This window comes from Peromyscus californicus, unplaced genomic scaffold (genome assembly GCF_007827085.1).
Source record: "Peromyscus californicus insignis strain IS unplaced genomic scaffold, ASM782708v3 Scaffold_7__1_contigs__length_154581171, whole genome shotgun sequence".
Lineage (NCBI taxonomy): Eukaryota > Metazoa > Chordata > Mammalia > Rodentia > Cricetidae > Peromyscus > Peromyscus californicus.
This window is the reverse complement of record NW_026294595.1, coordinates 43709796-43731811: the sequence shown is the minus strand read 5'-3', so window position 1 is coordinate 43731811 and position 22016 is coordinate 43709796. Positions and strand designations below refer to the sequence as shown.

General features: G+C 34.8%; 1 protein-coding gene and 1 long non-coding RNA gene across 14 annotated transcripts in view; one reads left to right on the top strand and one right to left on the bottom strand.

Moving 5' to 3' along the window:
- The window catches only part of LOC128101831 (uncharacterized), a 246304-nt gene that overhangs the window by 141437 nt on the left and 82851 nt on the right, over nt 1-22016 (bottom strand). The window lies entirely within an intron of this gene.
- Nucleotides 1-22016, top strand: part of Scn9a (sodium voltage-gated channel alpha subunit 9) — a 157403-nt gene that overhangs the window by 103066 nt on the left and 32321 nt on the right. For all 4 annotated transcript variants that reach the window (XM_052725229.1, XM_052725227.1, XM_052725228.1 and 1 more), the window contains exons 14-17: nt 870-1108; nt 3187-3360; nt 4057-4413; nt 8913-9389. In XM_052725229.1, the coding sequence (XP_052581189.1) occupies nt 870-1108; nt 3187-3360; nt 4057-4413; nt 8913-9389 (1247 nt within the window). The remainder of the gene's footprint in view (nt 1-869; nt 1109-3186; nt 3361-4056; nt 4414-8912; nt 9390-22016) is intronic.

Here is a 22016-nt window from a genome sequence, read left to right as displayed (position 1 = left end):
TAGTGTACATACAAAACGTAACTTTCATACAAAAAAATGGTGTTTAATCAATAGTAATGATAACCATGTGTTGGAGAGGTGTATGTGCACATGTGTATGGTGCATTTGTGCATTGACATTGAATGTTTTCCTCTACTGTTCTCCATGTAATTTTGGGGACAGGGTCTCTCATGAAACCAGGAGATCACTGATTCAACCATACTAGCTGACCACCAAACCTCATGATTCTCCTGCCTCCACCTCCCTAGTGTTGGGATTGCAAGCATGAACCATAGTGCCCAGTATTGCTATTATTCAGGAGGCAATTTCACATAATTTATCTAGTAATCGAAAGAAGTTTATTTCTGGGATAACTTACAGCCAGTAAGGGGTCAGTTACAGGATCCGGGAGAGACAATGTGCAACCCAGTGGAGAAATCCTGCTTGGTCTACAATCCAGCCTTCAGGACCACAAGGGATCAAGAAGAGACAGAGAGTCAAGCATGTATGCACCTGGGGTCTTGAGGGGTCTCCTCTTGGCCATGCCCCAGGGGCAGGTCACAGGCAGGTGTGGCAGTTACTTGCTGTCACACTCGGGGCAGTGTTTCAATGTCAAGGCTGCAACACCTCATCACTGTGCTAGTGGATATTTATCTGAGAGGTGCCCCTATGTCTGCATTTGGTCATTAATACCTTTCTCTGCTTCATCTCGCCAATAAATATGTGGTACAAAACTTTCACATAGTCTTCTGGGTTTTCAAAGAAATAGCACTTTTATAGAAAAATTAAACCACAACATTTGTTTGAATATTAGATTTTATTGCTGATTTCTACCTGGTAGTGAGTAAACTAGACCAGTGAGTGATTTCATGTTTGCTGTTTCTTTCCAGAACTTGAAGAGTCTAGACAAAAATGTCCACCATGGTGGTACAGATTCGCTCACACATTTTTAATCTGGAATTGCTCTCCATATTGGATAAAATTCAAAAAGTTCATCTATTTTATCGTAATGGATCCTTTTGTAGATCTTGCAATTACCATTTGCATAGTTCTAAACACATTATTTATGGCTATGGAGCACCATCCAATGACTGATGAATTCAAAAACGTACTTGCCGTGGGGAACCTGGTGAGTTGTGTCCCCACAACCTTTTCTCTCTGGGTGTCATCTTTTCATTTCCTTCTGGTTTTTAAACTTCTGTGTCTACAACTAATTATGCAGACACTGAGTTTACCATATGACTCCAGCTACAAAGTCAAGCTTCTGATACTATATACTATCTTAAGGTACTTTTCCAGTCATGAGGGTTCCTGTAAATAGCTATACTACTTTCAAACATGTTACCATTTCAGGAATTACAATGTCCTTTAACTGCCAAGATATCTGTCAACATTTCAAAGTTTGAAATGGTTTTAAAAACACTTTTTATCATTACATTGCACTTCCTGAATGAATACATTCTCAAGGTGTTTTTAGAAACGCTTTGGCTGTACTATTCTGAAATAGTGGTGGTGGGGAATCCAGACCTTTATAATTTCAAAGAACGTAGTTTGAACCCAGATTTAGTCTTCTATTATTGTTTGTTTGCTTGTTTGTCTGTTTGTTTTTCTCCTTTTGGAGACCCATCACCCAGCTCCCAAATAAATCACACATGGAGGCTTATTCTTAATTATGAATGCCTGGCCTTGGCTTGACTTAGTTTCTAGCTAGTTTTCCTTAACTTAAATTATCCCATTTATCTTTTGTCTCTGGGATTTTCTTTTCTATTCCTGTATACCTTTCTTTGTTTCTTACTCCATGGCTTGCTGTGTAGCTCGGTGGCTGGCCCCTGAAGTCCTCCCCCTTCTCTCTTGTACTTCGATCTCCCCTTCCAGTTTTCTCCTTCTATATATTCTCTCTGCCTGCCAGCCCTACATATCCTTTCTCCTGCCTTGCTATTGGCCATTTAATTCTTTATTAGACCATCAGGTGTTTTACATAGGCACAGTAGCACAGCTTCACAGAGTTAACAAATACAACATAAACAAAAGTAACATACATTAAAATAATATTCCCTAACATCTTACCAGTTAGGACTTTGAACAAATACTCAGAGCTGATTTCTGTATTCGATTTTTTCTTCTTTCCTTCTATTTCTCTTTGGCAAAAGGCAGAAGTATGTGCTTTCTAATTACTGATGGAGGCATAGATTATGCAGATCAGTGTCTTCCTTCTGAGTTTACTATAGCACATGAACTCAGAAGCCCACCTAGTCTCATATCTACCACCACAACCCCAGAGTGGACAGCTCCCTGCTAGTGTTTCATAATTCTTGTTTTTAATGGTCTCATCACTTCCCTCAGAACCATTTTTCCAGCTCAAAGTGTGCCACAGGAGTCATAAGCAAAAAAAACTTTTATGTTACATCTTTGAGCCCTTTGAAACCTGTGTAATGAATTAATGTGTTTTATACTACACTTTTTGAGTCAGTGCTTTAGGTATCTAAGGTTATTGACCCCATGGAGGTTAAACACTTTTCTTCTGCCCTAAAAAACCCTCAAAAGTTGAGTCAATGTGTTCTTTATGACTCTATGAGTAGAAAAAAATAGAAAAGGCAACTGAATCAAAAATTCAATATCTGAGTAGATATATGATAGATAAGTAGATATACAATAAATAAATGACCAGATATATAAATGATAGATGTACAAATAAATAGATGATTAGATAGATACATAACAAATAGATAATAGATAGAAAATAGGATAAGTGATAGGTAGATAAATAATAGATTATCAGTAGATAGATAGATTGATAGATGGTAGATAGATAGATAGATAGATGTAGACAATAAATAATATAAAGAAAGAAGTATAATAGATAGATAGATAGATAGATAGATAGATAGATAGATAGATAGATAGATGTATTAATAAAGAATGATTAGTCAGTTGTCAAAAGCTTATGTCTCCGGAGTTTTAATAAGATCCTTTTAAATGTTATTTCTGATGATGAAAACCGACATGATAACCAGAGCTTTTAAAGTTTTTGATCTTTATATGAAAACTATAGGAAGTGTATGCCTTGCTTATAGGAAAACATGAGACAACAGTGACTTTTGAAGTATCTAGCACGTTACGTGGGACATGGTCACTACTAATAGTCATTGTCACCATCAGGATGGTTCTGTACTTTCCAATAACAGAAAAATGCTGTGTTTTATTTAGATCTTTACAGGGATCTTTGCAGCTGAAATGGTACTGAAGTTAATAGCCATGGATCCCTATGAGTATTTCCAAGTAGGGTGGAATATTTTTGACAGCCTAATTGTGACACTGAGTTTGGTAGAGCTTTTCCTAGCAGATGTGGAAGGATTATCAGTCCTGCGGTCATTCAGATTGGTGAGTAGAAACTAAAGATACTGCTATATTCTATAGTGAAGGGGTATAAGGTTTGGGGTTTCGTTTGTTTTTTACTCTATAGTAGTATTATTTAAAACTTTTAGAAGTTGAATTGAAGGCAATATCAAATCTTACACTTAGCAAAATAAAGTCCATTCATTTACAAGTGCACTTAAAGGGATAGAACCTCATGTTTAATTAGGAACTTAAAATTACGGCCTGTTCTGTTTAATGATGTATTCTAATATGACAGAAACACTTTTAATCTGATATGTAATGATGTATTTCATAGTAAGAAGATTATGATTTGCAAAAATTTATGCATAATATGTACATAGATTTATGGGATTAGTGACTAAAGTTTAAATCCTTGTCACACAACACTATGCAGTCTAAAAATATTAAAAGTGCTAGAAAGTAAAATTAAGGTTGAGCTACCAATTCTAAAAGAAAACAGAATATGCAAATAAGTTGCTATCAGAATCTTCGACTAAAACTGCAACACTTTTTTCATAATATGCATTGTCATTATCATGGTAATTATAAAACAACAGGAATATTAAAAGACAGATGAAACCAAAATTTGCCTTTAGCTAGAAAATAATAACATGGAATGTAATTTACACTGTATACTTAAAAATCAAGAGTAGAAACACTGAAAACTGTTTTACAAATAATTCTAAACTTTGTTCTTAGCTGCGAGTCTTCAAGTTGGCAAAGTCCTGGCCCACACTGAATATGCTCATTAAGATCATCGGTAACTCTGTGGGCGCGCTGGGCAACCTGACCCTGGTGTTAGCCATCATTGTCTTCATTTTTGCCGTGGTCGGCATGCAGCTGTTTGGAAAGAGCTACAAGGAGTGTGTCTGCAAAATCAACGAGGATTGCAAGCTGCCACGCTGGCATATGAACGACTTCTTCCACTCCTTCCTGATCGTGTTCCGTGTGCTGTGTGGAGAGTGGATAGAGACCATGTGGGACTGCATGGAGGTCGCTGGCCAGACCATGTGCCTTATTGTTTACATGATGGTCATGGTGATTGGGAACCTCGTGGTATGTAAGAGCTATTTATATATTTAAATTTTCTACTACAATTATTTTCAGATGTTACTATTTTTATAATTTTAAAATTCACTTTATTTTAAAGACAAAATAATACTTTTAATCTCCTTGGCCAGAAAACCTATATTTATATTTTTCAAACTTACCTCCTAGAAAAAGTCCTACTTTATTCTCTCATTTTAATAGTTTTGTCATATGAATTAAATCTGTGGTTTTCAAACCTCTTAAAACATGAACTGTCTTCAAATATGAAGCTGTAGTGGTAAATAATGCATTATTAAATTAATGATCACAACTAATGGAGCAAGCAAATAAGAATATTGGTTATGGGTCCTTTCATTCACAAAACTAGCAACTGGGCCAGGCTCAGAGTCCTTGACTCTGTATGACCCTTTGAGTTAGGAAGGATTTTCATATTTTATAATGGTTAAAAAGAATAAATGAAGAATATTTTTGACATATGTACATCATGTGAAGTTCAACTTTTAGTGTCCATAGGAAGTTTTATAGAAACATGGATATATTCATTCATTTAAATTTTACCTATGGCTGCATTCATGCTCAATGTTCAAAGAGGAGAACTGCTTAAATATCCATGTCCTACAAAGTACCAAATATTTAGTATATGGCCCTTCACAGAAAAATTTACCTCCCATAAGTTAATGGTATTTCTTTCATATAACAATCTCCTCATATTTCCAATTAGTGTTTTCTTTGCTTCTGATCTTTTTCTTATACCTGTTGATAAAATCTCTCGAGCTTACAAAAAGAGAAAATTAGGTAAAAATGTTCTTCTATGAGTCATTCCACTTGATTTCCAAATCTGCAATCTTGGCTTGCCCTAGTTGTGGTCCACTGGCTTCAAATCACCTGCCAACCATAGGGTAAGCACATTCACTCTCACTTTCTTCAGAACAAAGCTACTAAATATTTTTGACCTTATAACTTCCATTAAAAAATAAGGGTTATAGATCAGAACAGAAATTCTACATTCGTCAGATCACACACTAAGTAATAACATATTAAAAGTATACTGATGAATTATACAATGGTAATTCTATACCCTTGCTGCACAAAATTAATCATCATGAATTGCTACTCTGTAATTCTTTATCACCTTCATGTAGTGATAAGTACATTTTCTAATGTGATATAGGCTAAACAAATCCTTCTAATATGCAAAAATACATATTGTTGTCTTTTGTCTCAAACTCATGATCCTCCTGCCTCAGCCTCCTGGGCAATAGGATTTCAAGAATGCAGTGGCATTTCTAGCTAAAGAACATAAATTTTGCATCCTGCTAACAAGCTTTATCTGTATGTTTTTTCTTATAAAATTTTAACATGAAATAGTGAAGATAAAAACTGCCTGTGATCAGTATACTTGTGCCATATTGGAACCAAGAAAAATGACACAGAAAAATCATCAGACATGGAAAAAGTGCTTAATATAAGTGATGCTAAAGAAAATGCTCTTCTCACAGAAAAAAAAAATGTTCTAGACACGATGTAATATTTAGGTGTGAGCACTGGTATGTGAAGAGTGTGATTCTTTGAGAGGAAGAATGGATTTATAGTAAAACATAAATGAGCATTAAATCTACATGGAAGTCATTATGAATGACTCACATTTCACTCACAAGGTATCAATCCATCATAGTAAACAAAACCAGAAGTTTGGCTCTTTTTTGTGATGCCTCCTTCCCAGACACCAGCCGTCAGAAACTTATGGACATGGACAATGACTGCAGACTTCCTACTTTCTATGAGAAGCACATGGACACAGAAGTATCTGCTAGTGCTCTGGGTGAAGAGGGAAAGGGCTTTGTGGTCCAAATCACAAACAAGGTTTTCCCATGGAATAAGGTGGCTTGACCTGTGGTAGTGTGCCTGCTGTGGAATGAGGGACATTCTCTTTTATTGATCAAGGAGAACTAGATAAAGGAAATGCAAGTCTGTTCCCAAATACATTGTGAATGCCAACTGGACTGTTCTCAACTTAGTTATTGTAAAAAAATAAATAAATGAAAATAAATAAATAAGAAGAGAAGAGAAAAAAACGAACGTAAGATATTCCTAGACTAACAGATACTATGATTAGAGCTAGCAGAATTGAATAACTTTTCAGTCTCTCCAGAGATGTTTATGGGCTTTCTGACAACATAGAAAGCCCATAAACAAAGAAGATGAGAATCCCAGGACTAAAGCACCCAAGTCTCTACCTCTTGTTATTCCATATGCCCTGCAACACAAGCAGAAATATATTACACTAAAGAAAAAATGCACTACGAAAAACAAGGAAGATGCCATAGGGCATGTTAAACTTTTAGCCAAATATTAAGGAAGCCAAAGAAAAATGCCAGGAACCGATTGCCAAGAGATGTAGTCTGTCCTGTCCTCACTGAGAGCTTCGACTTCTAAGTATGAGTCTCAACCAAAACAAGTCTTTAAGATTAACAAATAAATAATCAGACCTTGAAAACAACAAAGTCTAATTCACAAAGTTAGCAAATCAACTCTTGAATAGCAAGGAACTACCACTAACATAGGTTTAAAATGGGAGAAATATAAAATTATGTTTCTGATAATGGAACTTCATGTTAAAGGTATACACTAAACTTATCTAACATCTTAAAACTTTCTTATGGGGCTTAAGATATGCTTAAGTAGGCAAGAGTGCATTCAGTGCAAGAAAAGGACCTGATTTCAGTTCCCAGAAGCCATGTAAAAAGCCCAGCATGGTCATATGTGCTGTAGGCCTGGCACTATGGGGGTAGATACAAGAAGATCACTGGGACTTGCTAACTGCCAATCTATTACAAATTTAGATTCAGTGAGAACCCTGTAGCAATAGAATAAATCTGAAAGTGCCAGAGGACATCAAACATCCTTTTCTGGTCTCCACATGCCTACATAGACAAAGACACAGACACACACAGACACACACACACCACACACACACACAAACACACACACACAAACACACACACACACACACATATACACACACTAGACAGAAGGGAAAATTCTCATATTTATTGTTTATGCAAGTTTATTTACAGTTATTGAAATCCCTAAAAACCACAGGTTTTAAAGGGACACTTGAAAAAGTAGATTTTAGTCAACTTTAGTCTGTGGTAAGACAATGATGAGAATTGTTGTCACCAAATTGGACTTTGGATATCTATCAGCTGTTTTCATAAATATTTCTTTTTTTCCTAATGTGTTAATGAAATTTATATGAAATTGACTTTGTTCTCATTTGTGATATCCATTAAACCAATATAAGTATTAGTTTCTTGTCGTGTTTTGAAGTGAAATATATTATCATAGTATCTATTCTCATTAAAGAAGTAATGTATCATAAGCATGGTGCTAGAAAGATTCTATCACTTGGAACTAGTGAGTAGACCACTAACTGAAAACAGATCTTTAGAGTGTTTCATTGATATTCCTATTAAAACACAAACATATGTTCTTAATAAAATACTAAAAAGACAACAGTTTAAAAATACCTAAAAGGTCTTAGCAATTACCCAAATTGTTTTCTATGATGTTAGCCAGACTTTTTCATCCCTGTAACAGACACCTGACACAAACATTTAAAGGAGGGAAGAAGATTTATTTGCGCTCTATTTTAGCAGTTCATAATGGCAAAGAGCTCAACAGGGTTTCAGCCAGGAAGCAGCAAGCACTTTTAAGCTGTAATCTTTGTCCCTTTTCCCATTCGATTCCATTCCTGCTCTGAGCCTATATAAAAATATGAGGTAAATAATTTGGGCCTTGAAGACACTTATATTTAATGGTAGCTCAGGTATGTGTGTGACTCTCATGTAAAACTTTTAAATATACATACAATTTACATGTCTTCGGCCCTTTGTGAAAATCTTAACACCTGAAATTCACTTGAATACCTAATTTAGAAAGGAAAGGCAGAAATGACTTTGCTTTCAAAAAAGATCTTGCTTCAAGGATACAAATTGCCCTGACCTCCTTGGCCAGTTCTCCCAGGACCTAAGTGATACTCAATAAAGACAGCCAATCAGTTTCATTGTCTTGTGTGAATTATGTTCAATGTGCTTAATCTTGACCTGAATGGTCAGCACAATGACAATAGTCTAATTTTCCTGCACAATTTGCTTCCCAGGAAAGTAAGTAGTAATCAGAGGGGAGTCAAGAGAGCCTTTGAGATTCAATAAAGGGGATTTGACTGACTCACATGACAGAAGAAAAACAAACTGATGAATGGCATGATGATAATGCTGGGGGATGGTTCTCTCTTCCTCCTGGTAATTCATCAGGGGTATTGCTGACCCCTGCTGCCCGAGCCCCCATGTCTGTATGTGGAGAGAGCTCTTACAAGTTCATGAAAAGGTGCTTCGCCTTTTTTGTCGTTGTGGGTTTGCACTGTGACCTGTAATTCTGAAAAGTGTACTTCTTTGTATTTCCTGTGTCCCTGTTTCTCCCCACCCTCTTCTACCCTGATATAGGTCCTGAACCTGTTTCTGGCTCTGTTACTGAGTTCATTTAGTTCTGACAATCTCACGGCAATTGAAGAAGACACCGATGCAAACAACCTCCAGATTGCAGTGGCCAGAATTAAAAGAGGAATAAATTATGTGAAACAGACCGTCCGTGAATTTATCTTAAAATCATTTTCCAAAAAACCAAAGGGTTCCAAGGACACAAAACAAGCAGCAGATCCAAACAACAGAAAAGAAAACTACATCTCAAACCGTACCCTTGCTGAGATGAGCAAAGATCACATTTTCCACAAAGAAAAGGATAAAATGAGTGGTTATGGGAGCAGTATAGACAGAAGCTTTATGGATGAAAATGATTACCAGTCCTTTATTCACAATCCCAGCCTCACGGTGACAGTGCCAATTGCACCTGGGGAATCTGATTTGGAAAATATGAACACTGAAGAACTTAGCAGTGACTCGGACAGCGAGTACAGCAAGGAGGTAAGGTCACCACACATGTATCGCTGCACTAACAGTTTGTAGATGAGCCAACATTTGCTGTCTGGTATTCTCAGATCTAACGTGAGATATGATGATAGAGAGTTTGTGTGTGTCCTTTCAAACAGCTTGCTGACCATTCAGATAAGGTTTTCTTGAACCTTTTTAATAACTGGTTTAATCCATCTTAGCTGACAGCTGACCTTCCCATCCTCCATTCCTTTCTTGTCGCCAGAGTCTTCATCTATACCCTGGTCATCTCCATCACTCTTACCTTTACACCCACTACCTGCCAATTCCAACTAGTCCCTCTGCCTCCGTTTCTCATCTGCTGTAGGTATCAAAACGAATTTCACTTCAGTTCTTTCCTAATCATGCGCTTCCCGAGATAGAGCCATCCAAGGTTTCCAGAGATTCCTGAAGTATTCACCACATGTAAAGCTTCAAACTAGAGACTTAAGCAGCTATGGCCACCACTGTTTCCCCCTGCTATCCTGCAAATCCTTCCGAATGCCAAGTAAATTTACCTCTAAACCATAAATATTTTTGATCTGTGTTACTTTAATTGAGATTTCCTTCTGTGGACAAATTCTGCATAAATCTTTAAAATTTGAATCTGAAATTCTTCTGTAAAGTCATTAGCACCTAATCACAGCTTATGTGAATGTATGCAAAGGTTTCCAAACATCTACCTGTTGAGTCCTTCCTAATCTCTGCTCTAGTTGACAAAAACTTGTCTAATTTTGAGTCCTATATAATTTTATGCCTCTCTCTTGATTTATTATTTAGATTTGAGTTTCCATTTCTTGAGAAATTTTGGGATACATTAAATGGTGTTGTGAGCAAACAGAAACTTTAAAAACACATTTGTGTCTTCTTTTCCCACTTGAGTCTATGTATATCTAAGCAACTTAATGTATATGCTGAATTATATTTCATTTATGTCAAATATAATAACCAAAATCCATCACTAATAATTGTTTGAAAATGGTTTCCTGTGTTATTTTTATAATTTTGCTATTTTAGTCATATTAGAAATTATTGGATAGATATCAAGTATCATCAATCTGTTTAAACCTATTAAGACATGTCATCCATGAACTTATAGTCAATATATGGCATAATAATAGGCAATTCATAGTCACATACATATATGCATAAACATAGCCAATGTAGTACATATATATGTCATGATAATCATTTATTGAGGGAATAAATGATTAAATAAATATGAATACATATCACTAAGTAAACAAAAAAATTCTTTTCTGATGTCCAAGTCAGGAAGAAAACCCTTTATATATTTTAAATTTTTTTACATGGAGAAAGTAAGAGAAAACAAATGTACTAATTTCAGCTTGTAGAAAGTCCAACTCCATAAGCAACTTTTTAGTAGCATGTCTCTGAGTTTAGTTTCATACGGAAAAGGAAATTAGCTCAATAACTAATTTTCCTCCTAAAAACAATGGAAGTTAGGAAGTGTCAATTGCCCGGAAGACAATAACTCTCTAAAAATAAGCTTAAAATCCTAGTTGTCAAAGAAATTTATAAGACAGGAAAATCAACCAAAGACATTTGAAATTGCTTATTAACATCCAGGAGGATTTTTTTTTTTTACTGGTCATTTTTCTTTTGTTCAAAGCTAGTGGCTGAATTTTCATGGGTTGCCTTCATTGCTGACAAAATCTATTTATTGTCTCCCCAAACAAGGTGGACATATATCTTTTGAGGAATGACAGCCAAAGTTATCTTTGTATTCCTAGTATATCACTGTGAAAACTCTGGGCTCTTTTGCTTCATGTTTTCTAAATTAAAATGTCCCTGGGATGACTTTTCAATTTGTGCCTTGCTTTTCAGTTAAGAGCTAAGGAACACAGACTATAGTTGTCTGAAGTATGTCTCTCCTTCATATAAACCTTCTGTATTCTAAGCACCACAATTTCTAGCTCCCTCTGCCCCATCCAGATTCCTAGTTATTTACTCCTTCCCCTGTAAGCGACTTCATTCTCTACCCTTAAATGTCTTTGAAATAATGACTAGCACATTCCTAATTAGAGGTGATGACTCTAAGCAGACTCTGCCTACTACAAAAGAACTTCTGGTTCCACACCACATATTTCACCAGTTGCCTATTTCAGAAATTTTGACCAAAGGGAAGGGACACCTCTGATCTTTGAAGTCAACCCCTCTTGCCCTCATTTCCCCAAAGCCCTGCTCTTGGTAGGCTATGTCCTGTGCCCAGTGTATTTCATAGGGACATTCCAGTCCTTTTTTGTGTCACCTCTCACACACGCAGGTTTGCTTGCCAAGGAAAACAATTGAATGAGTACAGCATTCAAAATATTCCATAGTGAAACATCCTTCCAGAGAATGACTTAGCAATGTATCTTGGTCAATTCTGACTAAGCAATTGGCAATAAAAGGCACATTTCTCTAAAGACACAGTCCATCACTGAGCCTGAAAAGACATACCGTTATCTACAGTGTACTCAGGAAAATAAAACTGCCACTGCATCTGAGAACATAGACACTGGATTGATGGTTCTCTCTCAGATTCCTGAGGTTTGGTAAGCCCTACAAGCACTCTGTAAACATTCACACGCTACACACACCTTTCCTATCAGCAATGAATTGCTTCTTCTTTAGAATCTTGGATGAAGCATGAAATGTAGCCATTCACTCAATAAATACATATTTCAATTTACTATGCTCCAGGAATTGTGCTGAGCTGCTTTCTGAGAGAGGAAAAAAAAACAAAAAATAATCTTACTTTCTCTCAACTACAAAACCTTACTGTGTGGTTTAACCTCTAAGTTAAAATATAAAGAGCTCTGAGTGACGATATGTGGAATCATGTACTATTTTAATGATGTACTGATATCTGGAGGTTCAGAAACACATTCTGTGACTCAGAACATAGTCGATGACGGTTCTTGACTCCAGAGATCTGAATTCAAAATACTGTAAGAGCTACCTTCCATCTGAAAGGTCTAGAGAAAGATCCCATCCATCCTTTGCTGCTTCTAAGCCATCTGGTAGTTGATGACAATCTCCACTTTCAGTAGCATCTCCATAGCCTAGTTCTGCCCTGATGTGCCCACCATGTACCCACTATGACCTTCTCTTCTTCCATTACAGAGGACTGTCCTCTGTAATGACTCATGAGACCCACAGTTTTAACATCATCTAACAAGACTACATGTTTTCAAAGACTATTCCAAAAAATGAAACACCCAAAGGTACCAGGAAGACTAAATATTGTTTTACTTTTTTGCTAGGAAGGGGTAGATACACTTCATATAAGTGTATGTGACTTAAAAGGAGGGATGTATAATTATGGCATTAAAATATTACAAAAGGTAAACCAGTTGGTGGTGGTGGCACCTGCCTTTAAATCCTAGCATTTGGGAGGCACAGGCATGTGGGTCTCTGAGTTCAAGACCAGCCTCATCTACAGAGGGAATGCTAGGACAGCCAGGAATACACATAGAAACCCTGTGATTGATATGTAAAATGAATAGAAAGAAAGAAAGAAAGAAAGAAAGAAAGAAAGAAAGAAAGAAAGGAAGAAAGGAAGGAAGGAAGGAAGGAAGGAAGGAAGGAAGGAAGGAAGGAAGGAAGGAAGGAAGAAAGAAAGAAAGGAAGGAAGGAAGGAAGGAAGAAAGAAAGAAAGGAAGGAAGAAAGGAATCCTGTCTTGAAAAGCCAAAAAAAAAAAATCAAGTAAAATGATAAAGTAAAACATGCAGAAAGCAGTTAAATTATAGGAGCTAGGCAATTTATAGACTGTACTTTGGGACATCTCTTCTGCTTCTAAATGAAGTTGAATGGTCACTATCCAGAAACACAAACCTAAAGGGAAAAGAGTCAGTGTTGCAGAAAGGTTGAAATCATGTATGCTCTGTTGTGTCAATAACTGGAATCATTCATAGAGAGAAAGCTAGGGGATTATCTGGTGCAGAATGTTCTCAGGAAACACCAAGCAGCAACAAGATATGAGAAGTGCCATGGTATGGAATGGGGACATGTTAGACTGCTGCATTTGTAACAGCCATGTCACCTGCTTCTACAGAAGTTCCAATGCTAGCTTAGCTTGAAGTAGTCTCAGCATAAAGCAGGGAGGCCTGGCCAGTTCACGACTGGTAAAAAAGATACAGGCCCCTACTCTGTCTTCCAGGAGAAGGAACATGACATTGGGTAAGGCAGCTCACTTCTGACATAACAGTTTACATAGAACTCAGCCTTGGGCAGCCAAAACTTCTGGAAGCCAGGGGATCTGGATGTCGCTCCATAGCATCTATACACTCCAGCACTTATAGACAGGAGAGTCATGTGATCTCCTGTGACACCTAAGAGGTGGATACAAAGTGAGGAATGGAGGGAGGGAGAGAGAGACACAGAGAGAGAGAGAGAGAGAGAGAGAGAGAGAGAGAGAGAATACACATAAGGAAAAGGAAATGCATGTATTAGCCAATCTGATTCATCCAGTGCACATTCTTCCTCACCCTAGATAGTAGATATGATGTCCATACTTGTAGATGACAGACTCTAAAGGACTAATGAAGTATGTTTGCTGTAGATATTTCTGGAAATTTTTCAGCTTGAATGCCAAATCTTAATCACAGTCCTACATGCCATAGAAAGACAAGACAGTAAACAGGAATAAAATGACCTTCTGTTACCCCCTGCAACAGTGAAATTCAGGATCAAATATTTTGTTGTAATGAAATCTGGCATTTGTTGATTCATTGGGAGTCTAACATTGCACTTCTAATTGCAAGTGAATCCTTAATTCTGATTTACTTAGCTTAGATTATACCTCCATAATCATTCATAAGCATTATATATTGTTGGCTTTAATTTGTTAGCTTATAACAGCCTAATTCCCAGATTTATTGAACTGACTTTTAATCCTTAAATATATTTTCCTCAAGACAATATAACTCTGATCTTTCCTTTCATTTAGTATTATCAATGTACCCTATTTATAGCACAATATACATTTACGATTATATATTTGAATAAAGAATAATCATGTGTTATAATAGTATGCCTCTACTTTCATGTAAATTATTAATAAATATTGAAAACTCCTCTAGACGAAATTCAGGCAAGCCCTTGTGGTCACTGCCTGACCATTGCTGGGGTAACTCTGAGGTTCTTACCCTGAACTCTCAAGTTTATTGATGAGATTGACACGTGATGTGGAAACACCCTAAAATCCAGAACATTGGCTTTCTCTTCATGAAGGTTTGCATTATTACAAGAAAGTGTGAAAATGATTGGTAAAGTAGTGCTTTGCTCTAACAGACATAGATAATGCATACAATTGTGGGAAATGTATTTCCTATATCATGTCTTATTATACAAAAATATAGCCGGGCGGTGGTGGCGCACGCCTTTAATCCCAGCACTCGGGAGGCAGAGCCAGGCGGATCTCTGTGAGTTCGAGGCCAGCCTGGTTTCCAAAGCGAGTTCCAGGAAAGGCGCAAAGCTACACAGAGAAACCCTGTCTCGAAAAAAACCAAAAAAAAAAAAAAATATATATATATATATATATATATATATATATATATATATATATATATATATATAATATAAAGTTACTAGGAAAATAAAAATTGAATTTCTTTGTGAATTAAGACATACACAAAATAAGAGTATATGAATTTAAGTTAAGGAACTGAAAAGATTTAACTGTTTTTATATCCCAAAATTCAGTTTCATATATTTCAATATAGCATAAAGGAAAAAGAAAGCTTAAAAAATCTTTATTCTACAAGTATTATATTCATATTAATTGCCTAAACATTATGCAACTAACTAAAATTGTTTCATCCAGTACTTGAAATCATATACAAGAGGGAACAAGATTTTTTCTATGACTGTGTATATTGACAGGTATATATATATTGACAGATATATATTGACAGGTATATATTGGCAGGTATATATGACAGGTATATTGTTTTCTTTCATAAATTATAGTCATTAAATACTTGTGACCCTTTTAAATATTTGATTTCCAAATTGACACTAAAAGTTTATGCACTTTAAAGGTAAATATTAAGTAATAATTGATTAAAATAATGAAAGAATTTTAACCTGATAGTTTGCAAGTGTGGTAAATATGCAGACCATTGCAACACAGGTGGAATAAGCAGATTCTGTAAAAGACCCTACCATATCCCACTGAGGGTCTCCAAAATAAGGGATGCATGTCTTAAGGCTGGAAGAGGTGGCCCTTGAGCCAAACCCTGACATACAGAGGTAAATTTACTAGCTGACTGCGCCACAGAAGGAAATCTCAGGCCAATGACCAAGTACTCATATCACTTATGTAATTCACTCATTTATCTCTCCACTCATTCATCTCCTCAGTATTTAAGTCTGAAAGCCATTGTCTGTGCAGAAAACATGAGGTGCATATCTGATATGAAATGCATTCACTTTATTGATTTGATAAAAAGTTACTTAAATTTATATAATCATCCAAGTTAAATATTTTATACCAACTTACTGTAATGGTTTTTTTCATTGTTATTAAGTCTGTATCTCTTTAGATTTTATAGAAGTTTTTTTTCTCAGCCTTTCATATATTTTCACTTAGTATTGAACTTTGTAAAGTATAATCATTCTTACCAGAAATGCTCTCGACTGGCCAAATTTCATTGTTTGTTAGTTCATATTAGAGGGGTGCTGGGTTTTGATCCTTTTCTTTATGTATGAGGTCACTAAAATCAATCACTCTCCTAGAAAATTAGATTTGGATCATTTCTTTTTCTCAAATTGGTTCCAAACTCCGCAAAAAATCTTTCCATCTTTATTAGGCAATGAAATATTGGTCTGAAATATCTAAATCAAAATTTCTTATTCTTTATGCTTTCTTATGTCTGGAAGTACTACTTTCCTGCTATTATGTTGAAACTCTTGAAGCTAAACATGGCAACTAAAAGTAAATGAGGAAAATGCTTATTTTAAGAGTATTTTTCTCAAATTATATACTATTATTCCCACCCAGCCCACAGTGTATATAATCCATTTTTAAAATATTGTTTTGAAGGACAAATATGAAAAATTGCTTAGTATATGATAGTGTACATGTTCATTTGCTGAATAACAGAATTATAAAACTGGGTGATTATTTTTATGTCTACTTGAATGGCATTTCAATTTTTTGCTGTGTTCCATATATATTACCTAATGGTGAATACATACCATGTGTTTCAGACAGATGCTGAGTTTCTCCTTGCAGGTATAAGGCGTTATACTCTTTAAGTCACAGTTGACTACTTCCTCTTGCTGCTTTTCTCAACTTCAGAACCTAACCTTCTCACTTCTGCAGGGGTAAAACCACAGTGGAACTCCCCAGGATACAGCTCTGTGCTTGTGACCACTTTTACACAGGTTACCTAAACCATCATACATATATGATATTTCTTCAGTGTCTTGCATGCTATTCAGCTATGAAATCTTTCTGCCTGACCCATTGCAAGAAAGTAGAAAAATGTACGATTGTTCCATCGATGAATCTAGGTCAAGCATGTCAATGGGGTTATTCCATCATTTGGTTTTTTTGTTTGGTTTTTTTTTTGTTTTTTGGGGGTTTTTTGTGACTTTCTTGATTACTCTCAGTATATCTTTCATGTTCTGAACTGATTTCAAATGCATGACCTATACGATGTTATTATGTGGATTATAAAAGTAAGATACAGTAGTAAAAGACATTTGAAATCATATTTCAAATAAAGAACACTCTCAGCTTTAAATTGAGTAGATTAACATTTTATTGATCCAAAGTTCAGTGGGAGGAGTATTTTAGATATCAACATAAAGAATTATTTTTTTCTAGCTCTGTATTCACAGATAAGAAAATTAATACTCAGCATTTGGCTGATTTCCAAGTACATATCTAGAGAAGTTAGAGCACAGCCAACACACCCAGTGTCCAAATCTAAATTTTGAGTCATTCTGAAATGATTTAGCAATGACTAGGATTTTGTTTTTATAACCAATTCAAAACCTTAAATTTGGCATGTTTATTCAGTTTTAAACACCATCAAGTAAATGTTAATAATCTATGCCTACCAAAGAGAAATAAGTGTTTGAAATGTTTCATTTGATTCCAGAAATAATATCACTCACGGATGAAAGTACATTTCTGGTTCTACACAGAGTTGTCTCTGCTTCTAGTTTTAAAGGAGACAAGTGACTACTCCAGCTCTATTTCAGAGAGATAGAGACACTTTTGCTAAGATTATAAACAATAATATAAGCTGCTTTATCTAAATTTTCTAAAACATATAAGAAAAATATATTGCTCTAACATCAAGTAAAATTTATTAGTTTTAGTATAATCTTTGAATGACTGAGTAATAAAGCCATATTAGGAATCTTGCCTATTTTATAATTCAGTTCATATTTTTAACCTTCTCTGTCATGTTGAAATATTTGTATCATTTGTTGTCCAGTGTTCAGTGAATAAAGCAAAATGTTATCCTGAAATAGTCACATTCTAGGGACAATGACACTAACAATTTGCAAGAAAAAAGAAAAAATGAACAACAAATATCTGATGTTTTAGTGTTTTGTGTACATTAAGTTATTGTTAATGGTTAAAAGAAATGTTTTCCTTTTTCAGTTTCTAGGGATTTGAACTCAATGATCTTGAAGAAAACTATTTCACAATGTAATGAATATCCTTCAATTAGATCATGAATAAAAATATACATGTATAAAATAGTGCTTATATAGATATTGTAGAGTACACAATATTTCAGAAAATTTTCAGAAATACACTTACATGTATTTATGTATGTACACATAATCATATACATTGTATACATACATGTTTATATTGTGAATTAATTAATTCTGCCAAACTAGTGTTAGAGAAGACGCAGTACATATCAATAAATGATATTCCTGGGCATGGAGGGGGACTCAGTGGTTAAGAGTGCTTGCTTCTCTTCCAGAGGATCTCTGTTCAGTTCCAAGCACCCATGTCAGGCTTCTCACAACTGCCTCTACTCCAACTTGGGGGATTCAGTGCCCTGTTCTGGCCTTGGAAAGCACTACACTGACACGCTCCAATACACACACACACACACACACACACACACACACACACACACACACACACACACGTATACATACAGATTAATGATTCAAAATGCTGACAAAGTAAAAATGGAGCCTTTCACTTGCACAGAGTGATTTGGAATGTGGTGCTTTGACAGGAGCTACCTGTACAAAGGTCAGGAGAGAAGGCATTGTTAATGAAGAAAAATGTGTTATTGTACATTGTGCTTTCAATATTAGAAATTCACATGTTGAGAAAATTGATTTTAGTCTTTGTAATTTTCCCCTCCTGATCTTCATTTAGGGGATGATGAAATTATAAAAAAGATACAGATTGATTTTTTTTCTTTCTGGTTTGTTTTGAATTTATGAACGATATATAAAGAAGCTTGAGGTTTTCAACCTATACTTGGACCTCACATTCTGTCTTCACACTTGCTTAGCTAAAATCCTTGCTAACCCACTTGGAATTTTTCAACAGGTGTTAGTTGTGATAATGTTTGCTAAATGCTTTTTATAACATTTTCTGTCAATAATCATCACAGTCATTCTATGATAGCACACAGAAGCCTGGAAAACTTTATTAGGGAATAAGGTTTTATTCTCTTCCTTTTTAGTTAGAATAAAGCTCAGAGATTACACTATTAGATCTAGAAGAGAAATACGCAACCTTTAAACTCCTTATGTTTCCAAACGTTGTTTTTGTTTGTTCATGTTTTTAGCCAAGATCTTACCATTTAGCTATATTGAGTGTGTATTGGATACAGAGTGCCCTTGATAGAAGATGTTGAGGGAAATGAGGACTAAGTGAAGTCGTTGGCTTTATTTTAAATTTCTTGACAATGGCTAAGGCTTCCCTCATTATTTCTTTAGCATCTGAAACTACATGCTGTGTTGACTGCGTGCATTATTACTTCTAAGTCATTAACACTGAGCAGAAGGCTGCTTCCTGGCATGCCAACAAGGTTTTCTGATAGCAAAAATAAGAAAAACTAGAAACAAAAATAATAAAAAAAGGGATCCTTTCACCATATTAAAAAAAAGTGGGAGTCTTAGTTGCTCATAATTAAAATACAATGTAACATTTTACTGCAATTTGTAAACATATTGAAAATGATCTGAGCTAGTACAAATGATATGCACATCTAGACAGGATGGTTCTACTGACTTGTCAATGGTCTGATGGTATTTTTAAATGTGGCATCAGCTTTTTGAAAAAAAATTATAATCTTGAACATTTTAAGGGTGATCAGAAGAAGACTGAAGATTCAGAACTCTGAGTCTGATAAAGAAACTACTACACTCGAGGTGATAGCAGAGGCAGCGATGTTATAGATCCTCCCAGTCTTGAGGGATGCAGGAAGCTGAGCTTTGCTTTCTTCCAGAAGGAATGAGATCAATGCAAAGCCATAAATGTTGAAAGACAGGTGAAATGTGCTTTAGATTGACCTTTGATTCTTTATTCTGACCTTTACTATTTTACATCTTAATTATTCACAAAGATTCTCAACTTAGTCATCTAAGAATTGAGACTGTATCTAATAAAATGTTCTCACTTGTTGATACATAATAGTAATGTCCCATGCAACATTCCTTTTAAAACCAGTCCTTTCTTTCAATTTGCTTCTCTCAACCTTCTTACAATCTCTTACATCCCACTGTTTTCATGTTAGGATAAAATAAATTGGCCAGATCCCTGCCACTTAAAGAGTATTTCTTTCCTCAGGTGAAGCAAATAGGTCTGTGATGTGTAAGTATTCTAAATATAGCATCTCTGGGATGTTTTCTGTAACATACTCTGAGAAATGTTGTTGAGTTCCATGTTTTCTACAGAGCATGCTATGACTTTCATGGTTTTCTGCTTTCAAGTGAAAGATTGCTGTCTGTAGATAGTCATACTTGGGAGTTTATGGAACAAGAAAGAATTAAGTAGCACTGGCTGTTGTCCATTCTACCATGAAGTAGTCTTTTGGTGCTAATGTCTGTGTTAGGGTTTAAAAGTACTAAATGTGTCTGTGATCAACATAAGGCAGATAATTTTAATGTGGCGCATATTTAACAGGTCTTTACTCACATTCAACATATTAGAAAACACCCTTGACAACAAATGAAAGGGAAAACCATGAAGAATAATAAATCTTTTTAATTTTATCATAGTTTCAATAATAATTTATAGCTATTCAAGTTTACATTGATGATAAAGATAGTTTCCCAACCACTGAGTTTTATAGATACATAGCAAAATATATGAAAAGATACAAAAAAGAATATATATATATACATATATATATACATGTAGAGAGATGACAGATAGATAGATAGATATAGATATAGATATAGATATAGATATAGATATAGATATGATAGAGATATTGATGTAGATGTATATATAGGTTTTACATTGCCTATCTCAAGAGAGTTGAGTCAAGGAGAAGGTGGAGATGGCATTTATTTTTGTATAATTTTGAATCAAGTGCATTATTTCCATAGAAATGAAAGAAATATTATTAAAACACACTTATAGTCAAATAAGGCTAATTCTGGCACACTTCTCATCTTAGTAATAGTGAGTCAACCATGATTCTATTTCACTTCATTTAGCTTATATATAAAAAATATCTTTGGTTGCAAACAAGTAAATGATTGAGAAAATATACCATTCACAACATATTAAAATAAAAATGAAATATCCTTATGTTAAATTACTAATTTATTATTTGATTCATTTTTCATATTTAAATACAAGGAAAACTGTGATAAATATAAAAATTAAAATAATCATAAGATTATGAAAAATGAGGCAAAATTTGGAATGACCTTTCTGTATAATAAAAATAAATAAATAAAACAAATTTCATTGTTTAAGTTTAAAGATGCTTTTTGTACATAGTAAGTAAATTTTACTTCAAGATAAAATTTATATTATAGGTATCACCTGTTGTATTTAAAGGTATTTTTATAGGACCCTATGAAATGTTAAATTTTACAGAAGCTGAATATATATATATGTATTTTTATATAAAGTGTTTAATGAGTTACTGTGAGAATAAATAATACATTCATTGTAAAGTTAAATATTGACCACCATAATTTTACTTGGTATATGAATTAATTATGATTCATGTCAGAGATTAAGATAATTCTTATTCCAGTGAACAATAATACTCTGCAGCTATAATGTCTGAACCAAGCTCTGTTTAATTGACAAAAAAAATCAATATCTGTAAAAAGAAGTTTTAATAGAACACTACTTAAAATCATCTTAAGTTTTATTTGCTCAGAATGCAATGGGATAAATCTTTACTAATGCTCTTTTTATTGAAATTAATTTTTTCATACAACATATTCTGACCATGGTTTCCCTTCTGCCAACACCTCAGTAAGCTCAACATAGTGATAGTAAATATGCTCTAACTATTTAGCCTGTCAAAATTCTGTCAGAATGCAAGCAAATGAGGTTAGTTTTATGTAAAAGTTGCTACCTGCTGAGGGAGAACTGTTCTAACTACACTATTGTTAATATCTTGACTCAACACAGGGCAGTCCTTTGT